The sequence below is a fragment of the Vidua chalybeata genome, chromosome 9, assembly GCF_026979565.1.
Source record: "Vidua chalybeata isolate OUT-0048 chromosome 9, bVidCha1 merged haplotype, whole genome shotgun sequence".
Lineage (NCBI taxonomy): Eukaryota > Metazoa > Chordata > Aves > Passeriformes > Viduidae > Vidua > Vidua chalybeata.
This window is the reverse complement of record NC_071538.1, coordinates 16,467,325-16,480,158: the sequence shown is the minus strand read 5'-3', so window position 1 is coordinate 16,480,158 and position 12,834 is coordinate 16,467,325. Positions and strand designations below refer to the sequence as shown.

At 34.6% G+C, this 12,834-nt stretch overlaps 1 protein-coding gene across 4 annotated transcripts in view; it reads left to right on the top strand.

Annotated features, from left to right (window-relative positions):
- The window catches only part of USP33 (ubiquitin specific peptidase 33), a 37,912-nt gene that overhangs the window by 644 nt on the left and 24,434 nt on the right, over positions 1-12,834 (top strand). For all 4 annotated transcript variants that reach the window (XM_053950414.1, XM_053950415.1, XM_053950412.1 and 1 more), the window contains exons 2-6: positions 4,933-5,072; positions 6,115-6,168; positions 8,454-8,516; positions 10,911-11,063; positions 12,262-12,361. In XM_053950414.1, the coding sequence (XP_053806389.1) occupies positions 4,992-5,072; positions 6,115-6,168; positions 8,454-8,516; positions 10,911-11,063; positions 12,262-12,361 (451 nt within the window). In that variant the 5' untranslated portion in view covers positions 4,933-4,991. The remainder of the gene's footprint in view (positions 1-4,932; positions 5,073-6,114; positions 6,169-8,453; positions 8,517-10,910; positions 11,064-12,261; positions 12,362-12,834) is intronic.

Genomic DNA, 12,834 nt, shown 5'->3' with positions numbered 1-12,834 from the left:
AGAAATATAGAGGTTAGCTAATGGGTTTCATAGTTAGGATTTAGCGTGGTGGAAGAAAGAAATCTGTATGCCCTGAAAGCCAATATAAAATGAAAACTGTTTAACCTTGTAAGAGGATATACCCTTAACTCCAGAATATTTTTTGATGTCTTTTCTCTGTGGGAACAGTACTTAAGGGCAGAAAAAAGAATGTAATGGAAGTGACTTATCAATTTGTGTCTTGCTTGAGTGGGTAGCTCTTGGTGCCTGAGGAGAAAGACCAGGTACCTTTGACCAGGTTACTGAGCACATTTTTGTCATTTAGTAGGAAAATACTAGGTTTCATGTTAAATAGATATATAAAGTAAGCCCTCTACCAGAGCTGGGATTGGTGGTGTCATTTTTTTCAAGAAATGGGATGTACTTGTTTATTGTGGATAGACTAAAAAAAGATAAAAATACAGAGGGATGGGAGATAAAATTCAAAACTACTTATTGATTAATGGAATATAAAGGAACCTAGGTCAAGAAATAGGAAAGATGAATCTTAATTTGACACACTAAAAAGACTAATTTTAAGTTTGGCAGAAATGTCATTCATGTACAAAAGTAATTGAAGGAATTTCTGTAAAGTTTAATTAAAACAACACAGATTTTTAGAAAAGTGATTAAAAATATGCATCTTAACAATCTGAATATGCCTAAGGCTATCACTTCAGTGGGCTTTTATAGCTTTGAGTGAGTGCTGGTAGGTTTTTTCTGAAGTGTGAAGAATACTAATATTGTAAGTAATTACTGAACTTCAGACCTCCTTAGTATTCTAAGTAATTAAGTGTTCAGGTACAAAGTTGCACCCTGTGTCACTCTTGCTTTGTTGCTGTAAGATATAAATAAATGTTAAATGAAATTGTTCCAGTGTATCACTGGTAAAATAACTGTGAGTGCAACCAAGAAGCCTGAATTTACAGATTACTGGTTTGAGATTCTGTTATTCAGAGCTGTACTGACAAAATAATAAAAGCCTGTAATGAAGACACAATTGCTGCTTCATGTAATTGATGTCTTCAGAATAATCCTTTTATTCTTAAAATCTTCCATCAGCATTCCCTTACTGAACTCTGTAAAACGATCTGTTAAAATGGCTCCATATTTAGAATATCAGTGGAATACATAAAACATACAATTGTTTATTTCAATATCTGTTGAAATGTTAACTACTATAACTAGGCAGATGAAATGATTAATGCAAAAATTTTTGAAAGAATTCAAATTCTGTTTTGTTTCTTTAGGAAACAGTGGGTTCCTTACATGACCCAAAGGTAATTTTTGAGATCAGTTGAATTCCATAGTGTTTGATGGGAGTTTTCTGTGGATGTGATAGGCCTTCCATGGTAGGCACCACACAAGTCTGTGATGCTGTGGAATTCTACTGAATAATAAACAGGTTGCTGGTCATGATGTTTTGAATCATGGTCCACATTTCTCTGATGGCTCTGATGGTTTTCTTCGGGAGTGAAAAGACAAGTCAGGAACACAAAAAAGCCTTCCAAGACTGGACTTAAAGAGAATTTTTTCTTTGAAGTGTGAGTCTGTGCATGCTCAAAGCAAAATTGTGTTGATAAGTCCTACTTCGGAACATTAATTAGTTCACTTCATGGAATCCTCTCCCACATCTGTGGGAAGCATTTGATGAAAACCTTATTGCATGAGTGTTATCATGAGCAGTTGATGTGGAAACAGGTTGAGAGAGCTGGGGTTGTTCAGCCAGGAGAAAAGAAGAGAGGGGAGACCTTACACAATAGAATTGGAGCAGGACTTTTCACAAGGACCTGTAGTGATAGGACAAGGGGAACGGCTTTGAGCTCAAAGGGCAGGTTTAGGTTAGATATTAGGAAGAAATTCTTTGCTGTGAGGGTGGTGAGGTACTGGAATAGGTTGTTCAGAGAAATTGTGGATGCCCCATGCCTGGAATTGTCTGAGGCCAGCCTGGATGGGGCCCTGAGCAACCTGATCTCGTGAGTGGCATCCCTGCCCGTGGTAGAGGGTTTGGAACCAGATTATCTCTAAGGTTTCTTCCAACCCAAACCATTCTATGATTGTGTGATCTCACTGGAATCATGAAATGGAGATATGCTCCAGCTTCAAAACAGGATTATAACATGGAAAGTAAGAGAAGCTACAAATCCTGTTGGATTGTTTGTTTTTTTTTTTTTTTTTTCAGTACTGAAAATGCAGAAAAACAATTTTTGGATGACGCCAATGCAATGCAGAAGCTGGTGTAAAAGCAGATGTGATAATGAGCTGCAGGGGAAGAAAAGCAATCTCTTCACACAGAGTAGGAAGTGGTGAAATGGAGAAGGGTCACTGAGCAAGGGAGGGGTTACCATGGGCTTGCTAGCACTTAGGGAGGTGAAGGATGAGTCATGGTTTTGAATGAATTCTGCCGTTTTAGACTTTAACATAAAATTTTACAAAATGTGTTTCTGCAGCTATGTGTATTAAGCTACCAAGGTTATGGCAGTTGAGTGAGTTATCACAATGCTGCAAGATGGAAGGAAGTGTGTAAAAAAAATTGTTAACAAAAGGTGAAAGAAAGGCCACTCAGCTTTGTTCATATAATGACATGTGAAGAATCTGTAATGTGAACTACAATTCCACAAGAGATGCTCTCCATGTGGACAGGAATAGGGACCACATCCACAGGGACGTGAGTTTGAACAGCTTTGGCCTTTCTGATGATTATTAGAAGAAGAGAGATGCAGATTGCACCAAGAAACAGAAACTGGCATGAGCAGAACTCCTGGGTTTGGATTTGTTCAGGACTGCAGGTTTGGATTTGTGCAGTTCCATGTATGAAAAATTAAATACAAATCTGGCAGCATGAGGTAAAGTCTCCATTCATTGCTTGTATTACTTGGAATAATGCATTCAGAAAGCTTCTGCCATTAAAAAAAAATAAGCCTAAAGCTTTACTAATCCATTATATCAGTCTTTTTAAAGCATTTGTATTAAATCATCTCCCTGCATTTAATGTTCTCAGGGCTTTATTTGAAACTCACTTGTCCTTTTTAAAAATTTTAACAGACCTTGCAAACTGTGGAAGATGTAACATGCATTCATGTTGCCATTTCTGTTCTGAAAGGGAACCTTACAGTTCAAAGAGGAATTGCTAATATGATGAAAGTTGAGGAAGTTTGGCTTGAAAAACTGTTGCCTTATTTGAAGTGCCTTTCAGTAACAGTGCATATAGATTAGTCAGTCACTGAACTGAGGAAGTACTTCTCCAGCTGGAGCTTATGTTTTAGAATAATGAATTTTAAATGTCATGCCACTGGTCCTGGAAGAGAATTCAGATCTTATCTAGAAAAAAAAGTCCTAAATTATTAATTTACTGTAGTATTTTCAATCTTGTGAGATAAGTTCTGAAATATCTTATTGAACAACTGTTTACATGATATTAGAAAAGACTGAAACATATATACTCATACTTATTAGTCTATATATACAATTATATATATAATAATTTTGTTATTATATATGAGTAATTGTTTATCTATAAAAATGTATTTAAGTGTATATATGCATGTATATACCTACATGCATGTAATAGGACATGAAGTATCACATGTTATTCCATTACAAATAATATGTAATATTATATACAAATAATACTTCAATAATATTACTTGTGTAACAATGTTTATAGTAATAAAACAGTCTATTTACACACATACACACACATATATAGAAAAATGACCAAAGGGAGCTGAAATGGCTCTTGATTCAAAGGGATCTTATTGCAAGGCAATGGAAGGAAAAAGTCAGTCAGACATAATAAGCTGAAAGTTTATCAGGGAGTGTGTCTGAGATGCCCATTAGGCAAGGTTTATTTTCCCCCACTCTGTCAAAACTGTAGGGTGCTTAATATTGAAATGAGTGATTGGTGCTGTAAGTGGAAGGAGCAAACCTAAAGCTGCCAAAGCACACAGGCCAAGTGGAAAGAGGTGTTGATAACAGTGCGAAAGGCTGCAAACAGATCAAGGAGGGCACATCACTGAGTTGAAGTTTAGTTGCAAGTCTTGCTAAAGGAGCACTTCAGTGGACAGATATTGGACAGAATAATTGAGCAAAAAGTTAATTTTTTTCTTGGCCTCTAGAGAGATTGAGTCATCAATAGTAATTAAGTGACAAAACTGTAACAAAGTTATTGGATAGTCCCTGTCTGAATGAGTCAGTTGGAGTATTTATATAACAAGAACATTACAAAATTATTTTTTTTTTATTTTCCTTCTGTTACTTTCTATGCAATTATTGAAATAATAATGACAAAGTGATTGTGTGTAGCATTCTTTATTTCTGATAAGTTTCTGTGTCTGCATCACAGACCTTGGATGGGCAAAGAGAACAAGATAAAAGTGTTGCTAAGTGTTTAGTGCTACGTGTGAGTCACAAGTTTCAGTCTCCTTTTGATATATAATATGTCTGAATCTAGAATGTGTCTTTGTAAATAAATAAAACCAAGATAAAGTTTCTCTATCCTGTGATAAAAAAGTCTTGTGTTCCTGCAGTTTAGCCTTCACGGCTTCAGCAGTGTTGCAAAGATCCTTATCCAGAACATACAGGCAAAGCCACTGTCAGTTCTAGGTAGGCTTGAAAACTAATGTTTATATCATTTAGGTGTCATGGCAGAGTCCAGAAAGTGAAATAATTGACCCAAATCACCTCTGCTCCATTCAGAATTCTTTTAGTTTATGACCTAGAAGTCATTGGATTTCATTTTAGAAGTCAGCAATAGTTTTGTGCTATTGGAGTCTCTTTATAAAGTTGTTTATACTACCTTAGTCTAAAGAGGCACGTTGTTTTAAAAGTTATGTATGTGTTGCATATTAGATATTGAGTATTGCTGTCTATTCTAAGGAGTTGAGTTTTACTCATTCTTACTTCTATTCACAGGTGATTCCCTGGCATTGAAAATTCCAGTTACAGGATCTCAGAAAATACTAGCTTCAGCGATGTCGTCACCCAGCAGCAATTGCCCACACCTGGAATCAGTTGGTGAGATAACAAAGGAGGAATTGATACAGAAATCTCATGTGAGTTGTAGCAATTCACTTTCTTCCTATCACTGTTACCTGGTCAGGTTTCTAAGTCCACATTTTAGTGTATTATTAGTTATAAGGTAAATTTAAGTGTCAGGCATGGGTAAAAGCTCCTCTACTGGAATGGTAGAGGAGCTACCATTCATTCTTCTCATACATAAAGTATGAGAAGAATTGTGGGCTTGATGAAGCTGAAAATCTATTTTTCAGCACTTAAAGAGCACCTTTGCCACAAGTGATGTTTTATTGGAATAATTAGTTAGAAGAGTTAGCAGAGCACCAAGCTGAACTTCATTTTCATTGCCATTGAAGCATTTAGTTATTTGGACTGCCGATGTAGTATAGCACAACTGACTTCAAGTAGAAACTGTAACAAAGAAATTTATACTTGAATTTACTTGTGTAACAGTTCTCTTTTTAATAGAGAAGCCACAGTTTGAGAAACCTCCCCTCCCTGAACTCTTGGTTTCAAGCTATTATTAATAAATTGAACAAAGAAGGATCTTGTAGCTCATTTAAGTAGCTGGGAGGTGATGAAAAGTGAAAACTTTTCTGTCCGTGGTGCTTAATTTCCATAACAGTTAATTTGCTGCTGAGGAGTACAGCATTTTCCTACTGTTGCATCTCCTTTCTGTAAACCTTTGCAGGTGGTGTCTGCAAGAAGGAATATGACATTTATTAAAAGTTCTATTGCTGTAATTTCTTTTTATGTTAAATTTATAGGAAAGACCAATTATGAGGATTATTACAATTATGTGGTATGGTACATATTTATGCCTTATTTAGAAAAGCAATTTTAAGATGAAAACTCAAAGATAAATCTGAGATTTTTAGTTGAAAAATATGCTGATCTTGAGATTATGGGAAGCAAAAATTAGGTTGTTATCAACATATCAATTTTAAAGTTAACTTTAAAGTCTTAAAGGTACTAATCTGATACTAAGCTTTTCAGTATTTTTCTCGTTTTGTCTTGAAGTTGTGGTTTACTGGTGAAAGTAAGTGAAATAAAACTTGCCTTTGTGTTGAACTTTAATAGGGCACTTGTCAGGACTGTAAAGTCAGAGGACCCAACCTTTGGGCGTGCTTAGAGGTAAGTTGTTCTGTTGTTCCACAGTAGAGTCACTTTCTAGTAAAGATTAAGTTGGTAGTATTTTTTTAAGAAACATCTGTAATGAAGTTCTTGATTTAGTTTGCTTAACTTATCATTTAAAAGCAAAATTTCTTCTGCAGTTCTTTATTTTTTAATTTATTTACGTTCTATCAGGTACATACTTCTTGTAATTTAAGAATAATATACTTAAAATGAGATTTTTTTTTATAAGAAGGAAGATAGCATATTAGTGTTTTTACTTGAGTTAGGATACTTCTTAGCTGTTAAGTTTTGAAAGTTTTTTTAATCTTTTCCTTGGGTCTGTAGATCTAAAAAATAATATATTATTCCTGAATTAATAAATTACTTTTTATAAGCCTTTCTTAGCATTTGTAGTCATAACATCTAGTAGTAGATGTTATGACATTTTACATAATAGACATTTTAATAGACAATTAATAGACAAAATTTTCTTATTATTTTATATATAATACAATTTTAATATATATTATATAATAATATATAATAATTTTAATATAATAATTTATAATTTATATATAATAAAAATTTAATATATATTATAATAATATATAATAATGTTATTATTATTTTACATAATAGACATTTTAATAGACAATAATAGACTAAATAGACATTTTACATAATAATACGTACTCTGACTTTTATTCTTAAGAAAAACAAAGAAAAAACACCTTGTTTTGAAACTTGCAGAAGCTTGTATGTTCTCCTTACTTTGTACAAATTTCATACAGTCTTTACCCTGGGTATAGCTCTGTCATAAATATACTTTTGCCTGACTCTTGTTGCTGTTTACAAAAAATTGTAACTTTCACTGTATTTAAAGAAAATACAAATATGTTGCTGACTGATCTATGATCCCAACTAGAAAGCACATAGTTAACTTAGTTTTTAAAATGTCTTATGAGTTCTTTGGACTTTTTACAGCTGTTTACAGAGATTGAAATTTTGCCCTGTAGGCTTGACTTCATTTAATGGCAGTTTTTCTTTAAGTACTGTCAGAAGGATCTCTAGGCTAATGCCCCCGTTTATGTGTATGTATGAGCATTTTTAAAAATCCCCTTCATTTGTGTCCTTTTAGATGGACAGTGGTAACTATTAAGAGATCAGATTATTTTGCTCCTTCTGTCAATAACAGAGATGAAGGATGAAAGAAACAGTATTTAATGTTTTTTGTTAGATGGCCTGAAGTTTTAATTATATATAAAAAAAAACTCTTGGGAGTGGGGAAGAGGTGTTCAGGGATGCATCAGCCTGGCAGGTGGGAAAATGCTGTTTTTTATTTTTCACTAGAGCTCCTAGACTGTTACTGAAAAACTAAATTTTATACCAACATTTTCATAGGAGAGTCTTGTAGTTGCAGTAGGACACTTAATGTCATGCTGTGATGTTTCTCCTCTTGGATGAATTGGCATCTTGTCTTCACCTTTTTCATTAGAAAAACCTGGTGAGATCCCAGCATGCAAACAATCTATAACTTACCAAATATCTGTGATCATTTAATATAGAAAATTGGCCATGTTCAGCTACTTTTTGATTGTATAAATTAACGTGCTTAGAGAGTTACAGAGATAACCTGCTGTACCCTCCTGTGTGATTGGCCTGACTCATGCAAATGCGGAATTAGCAAAAATTGCTTGAAGATCAGCAGCTGCAAGATTCCACACTCAACTCAGCCAAATACATTTTGCAATGAGCATGATTATAATTGGCAATTATTTTGCATGTTATAGCTAGAACATGGTGAGTTCTTAGCCATATAGTGCTGGAAACTTATGTAAAGATGAAGAAGCTAATTAGTTGTGAAGTAATGCTCTGATGAGTAGGCACTGCAGATAGGGGCATGCAAGGATTTTTGTTTAAACAAGTCTGAGGCTGTTGCCATTCAGTATTTCACCACTCAGACACTGGATTAACTTTGTATTTTCTGTAACAATCTTTACCAAATAAGGAATTGTAAAAATACATGTTGTCAGTAATATCAATAAATGTATGGAAATTGCCCAAAAATTATATTCTAAACATTGTCCATCAGTGCAAGAAGTTGAGTTAAATCTTGCAGCATTCTTTTTTGCTTTAGGTGGTATTTATTTTACTGCTTACTGTGCATGTATCTTGGTTTGGAAGGACTCTGCAAGTTTGAAATTGGTGTGGATTTTAAAGGGACTGGCAGTATATTCCTATTCTGTAAACCTGCTTGAGACCTCTTTTTAATCCTGTATTTTTCTGTGTATCTTGCCCAACAGAACAGGTGTACATATGTTGGCTGTGGTGAATCCCATGTTGATCACAGTACCACCCATTCCCAGGTATTTGTATTTGCTGGTAACACAGTTCCTTGAAACAATGGAGTTAAAGAACTTTTATTTCAATGAAGTCAATAACCTATGTTAGCTAACTGTGTGGAGGTTTGATTAGCTGTAATTGTTTTCCATGTTATAGAAGCAGATCTTGCTAATTTAGGAGTATGTGAGTTTACAAGTGTTGTGCAGCTGCATAATTATGCAATTCTTCTAAAGAAGATGGTGCAAATTTAAAAAAAACAGTAAGTACTCATGATTTTCAAGATGCACAGATGAAAGACTTATTGAGTACCTCAGCTTATGTGTAGTACTTCACTACTTCAGTCTAAATTTCTGGGACTGTGACTGCCTGATAGGTAAGAGGAGGACAGTTGCATTAATGGACAGCTGAAGAGGTGCAAGATAGGGAGTATGAATTACCAGAGAGAGATGCTCTGTTTCTGCAATATGCTCCTCGTTTCAGATGAAGAAACTGTAGGCTGAGCTGAGCATATGCTTTCCTGCTATGTCCTGATCTTGGATCCAGCTTGGTGGGAGCAGTGGAGTGTGTGCACTCTGTTTCCCAGCATGCCAAGTTCTGCCAGGGCTGGGCAGCTTCTCTGCATAGGTTTGGGTCTTAGAGTCGCTGTGTGTTCTGGGCACACGTGTGCAAAATTGACAAAATAAGTATTCTGGGTACAGAGAGGTGGCACTATTATAAGCATGTCATTTCTGGCTTGCTGATTTTGAGACTAATGAAATTCTTGCCATTAATTTACAGTTTGTCAGTAAATGCATCTAAACTTCCATGCAGAACAATTTTTGATCCCTAAAATTACTGAAAAAGCCTGGTGAATATTAAAATGAAAGAATAATTTACACGAGGGTTTTACAAGAAGTATGTTGTGTTATGACTGCATTTTACAAACACTCCTGGTTGTTTTTTTTTGTTTTGAATCAGGACCTTGAGAAGAGAGAGTATTAATACAAATCAATAGTGCATTAATATAAATCTATATAAATACTTTCACTTTTTTTTTTATCAGCTGTTAAAGCTGAATCACAGTTCTAAAGCCTTTACAAAAGGCTCAGAAATTAGGTGTTTCTAGAGTAGTTGGGGACTAGATGGTCCCTGAATTTCTTGCCTACAGTTTTATACCTCTTGGCTTCTTACAGTAGTTTATTCCTGCTTTGCATGCTGCCTTAGCAGTGTTAAATACTTTGGGAAGGAGAAAGCAGGCAAGCTATTCATTCTCTGTCAGTGACATCCTTATCTTGATTTTCTTATTACTTAATTTTGAGGATAGTAAGCAATTTTATGGATTCTTCTTTAATAAAAATATCAATAAACTTATTAAAATGAGAGAAGTGAGGTTGGCATGAATCAACTTCTGTTTACTCCAGTTTACACCAGCAAGGCTCCCTGTACTGCAAACAGTCATGTTCATTGCATCCACTCCAAGGAAATCATTAGGCCATTGCTCTGAAGTCTTGCAATTATGTATGGATCTGAAGCTGCAGAATTAAGTATATTCTTGTGTTTAAAACTTTTTTACTTATTTATGTAAATCTGATGCTTTTAGTAGGGGGAGCGCTATCTAATGAGATTTTAGCCCACTTTACATTAAAAACATTGTTCTTGTACAAGATTTTGTTAAATGAAGGGAGAAGGAACTTGGGCATCCTGCAGCAGTAGTAGTATTTTCCTAATTTCTAGCAAATCCCTTATTCTCTAGAAACCGGGCTGATACTGACATATAAGGAAGACATACAGGAAGAATTAGTGAAAATATTTGGAGGAAAATAGCAATTTTGTGCCCAATCTTACATTAATGAGGTTAAAAAAATGTTAAGATTTGAACAAGAAAAATATTCTTCATCTGTAAAATTTATATTGTTTCAGAGTATGAATCTGTCAACAAAGCAACTATTTCAGTCTAGAATTTTTGCTTTAATATGAGGACCTCTTACTGTAACTGAACTAAAGATTTTATCTTAGTCTTCAGATTGCTGCAAATAGCTTGAATTTCTTGTAGCAAACCAGTAGAAATAAACATTGTAGAGGAGGTAGCTCCCATTGTAGCCAGATATGCCTTAAAAACTGGTTCATTGTGAATTGTAACACTTCTAACAAGAATAAGAAGGCTTTCTTCTTATTTTTTTAATTACAGAGAGGCATGTCAGATATGACAGTGTCTTAGATTCTGATTGTATCTTGTTGCTAATTTGAGTGATTTGTACTAAAAATGAATGTTTGTGCAAGAATTTAGTAACTGAATTGCTTTTTTAATACTCTAACACACATACTTGTTTCATTTTTGAAAAACCTAGAATTTTAATATATCTATTCTAGCTTGCATGTGGCAGTATTTAGTTATTCCCAGTTTCTGAATCCCAGTTGTGGTTTTTGTTCTGTTTTAGGAGACAAAGCACTGTCTAACTGTCAACCTTACTACTCTCCGTGTTTGGTGTTATGCCTGTAGTAAGGAAGTATTCCTGGACAGAAAATTAGGATCTCACTCTCCACTACCAAGTACAAGACTGTCTCACCAAGCACAAGAAAACAGTGTGCAGGTATTTTTTAACCCAATGGAGCAAAGGCAGCTCTAGCTTTGCAGTAAATACTGTGTTTTCTCTTAAGTGAGAGACTGACTTTTCCTCCATTCTTGTGGCTAAACTTTCTGTTAATTCTTCTATTTTCATAAAACTTTTTTGGCTTTACTGGCAACAGTAGTGTTCACTTTGATCTTTTTTTCCTTAGGTAAGTGTTGTCTTGGAAAAAGTTACACTGCAATTTCTTAAGTACAGCTGTTTGGAATAAGCCTTGTAGCTGAAAAAAGAAGTCTTATTTCTTTATTGCATGTGTGATGTCATTACACAAACATGACAGGTAACTTTGTTACCTGTCACAAGTAGAAGTACAGTATTTCTAAATGTGTTCTGCTTGAGACATAGAGCAGTAGAAGAGAGATCATCATGCACAGGTTGAACAGAAAGATGAGCAGTTTTTCAGTCTATGTAATAAAGAAATATATTTAATTCAAAGTTTAGTATTTAATATTAATGTAATCTGATCATTTTTTCATAAACTGCCAGCAACTCAATTGGAATATCACCACTGGAATTCAAAAGAATTCTGTTGTCTAAAAATTTTTGTTACTTGATATAAAGCTGAGTTCAGACTTCTGAATTTCTGTTCTATTGTATTTAACCTTCTTTAGTCTTCCAGGGAAACAAGTATAATATACAGAAAAGTCAATGGAACTTAAAACATCTGTGAAGCATTTTGTTCAGGGTTTTTATTTATGTGCTCACAAAAAGAGCCTGTCATTCAATAAATACATGCCAGTCTATAGTTTGTTTCTATTTGTACATTTTTCTTTCAGGAGTTTAATTTGTCTTCCTTAACTGTAGTGACACATCTGGTGGCACATCAAAAACACCTACACTAGCTTAGGTGATGACTCCTGCCTTAGCTCTTCTTGCTGGCTGCTTTGTAATTCAGGAAGAAATGCTGTCCCTGGCTTTGTTTTGTTTCTTCAGCTGTTGTTATAAAAATCATGCAGCATCTGATAACAAAAACATGGAGGGGTTCTTAGTAAACTTTCTCAGGGTACCCATGAAATCCTGGTGTTCTCATTTCCTGTGCAGTGAGATTTCAAAATACGTTCACGTAATTTTCCAGTTCTAGATTTGTTGGTAAAATTGCACATAAGCTTAATTAAGTGGAAAAGTGATGAATTAAAGTAAATATTCTTTTCCTCCTTTTAAGGATTTTAAAATACCCAGTAATCCCACACTGAAGATTCCATTAGCAGCTGTATTTGATGACTTAGATGTAGAAGTGGAAGAAGATGAACTGAAGACCAGAGGTAATAAAAGCAAAACCTGGTGCGATATTTTTGTGCTCCAACTCAGGTGTTTATTTTTAGTTTTTGCCTTTCTTGCAGCAGTCTTTCTTATTATCAGAGCAGAGGCTGTTTCCAAAGCATGTTGGAGTAATGTTCAGTGCAGTTGGTATTGTAGCCACTCCGGTTCAAGTAGGCTTTTTTAAAATCTAAAAGATTCCTGATTTAAATACTTTCCTGCATTTTGAATAATCCTTTTCTGAGCCTGTAGTATCCTAGTGTGGGGTTTTGGTTATTTTTCTTCATGACATAATTGATTTCATGCACTGGCAAACTTTCTCCTATCAAAGATTACCCCACCCTAATACTAAGTCTAGTGTAAAGATGAAAATTAGAGCGATGAAATCCTAAATAGTGAAGCTAATCCCAAACAGTGAAGCTTTAATCTTTCATTTCATAAGAGAACATAATAATTACTATTTCTTAAAAGCCTCTAA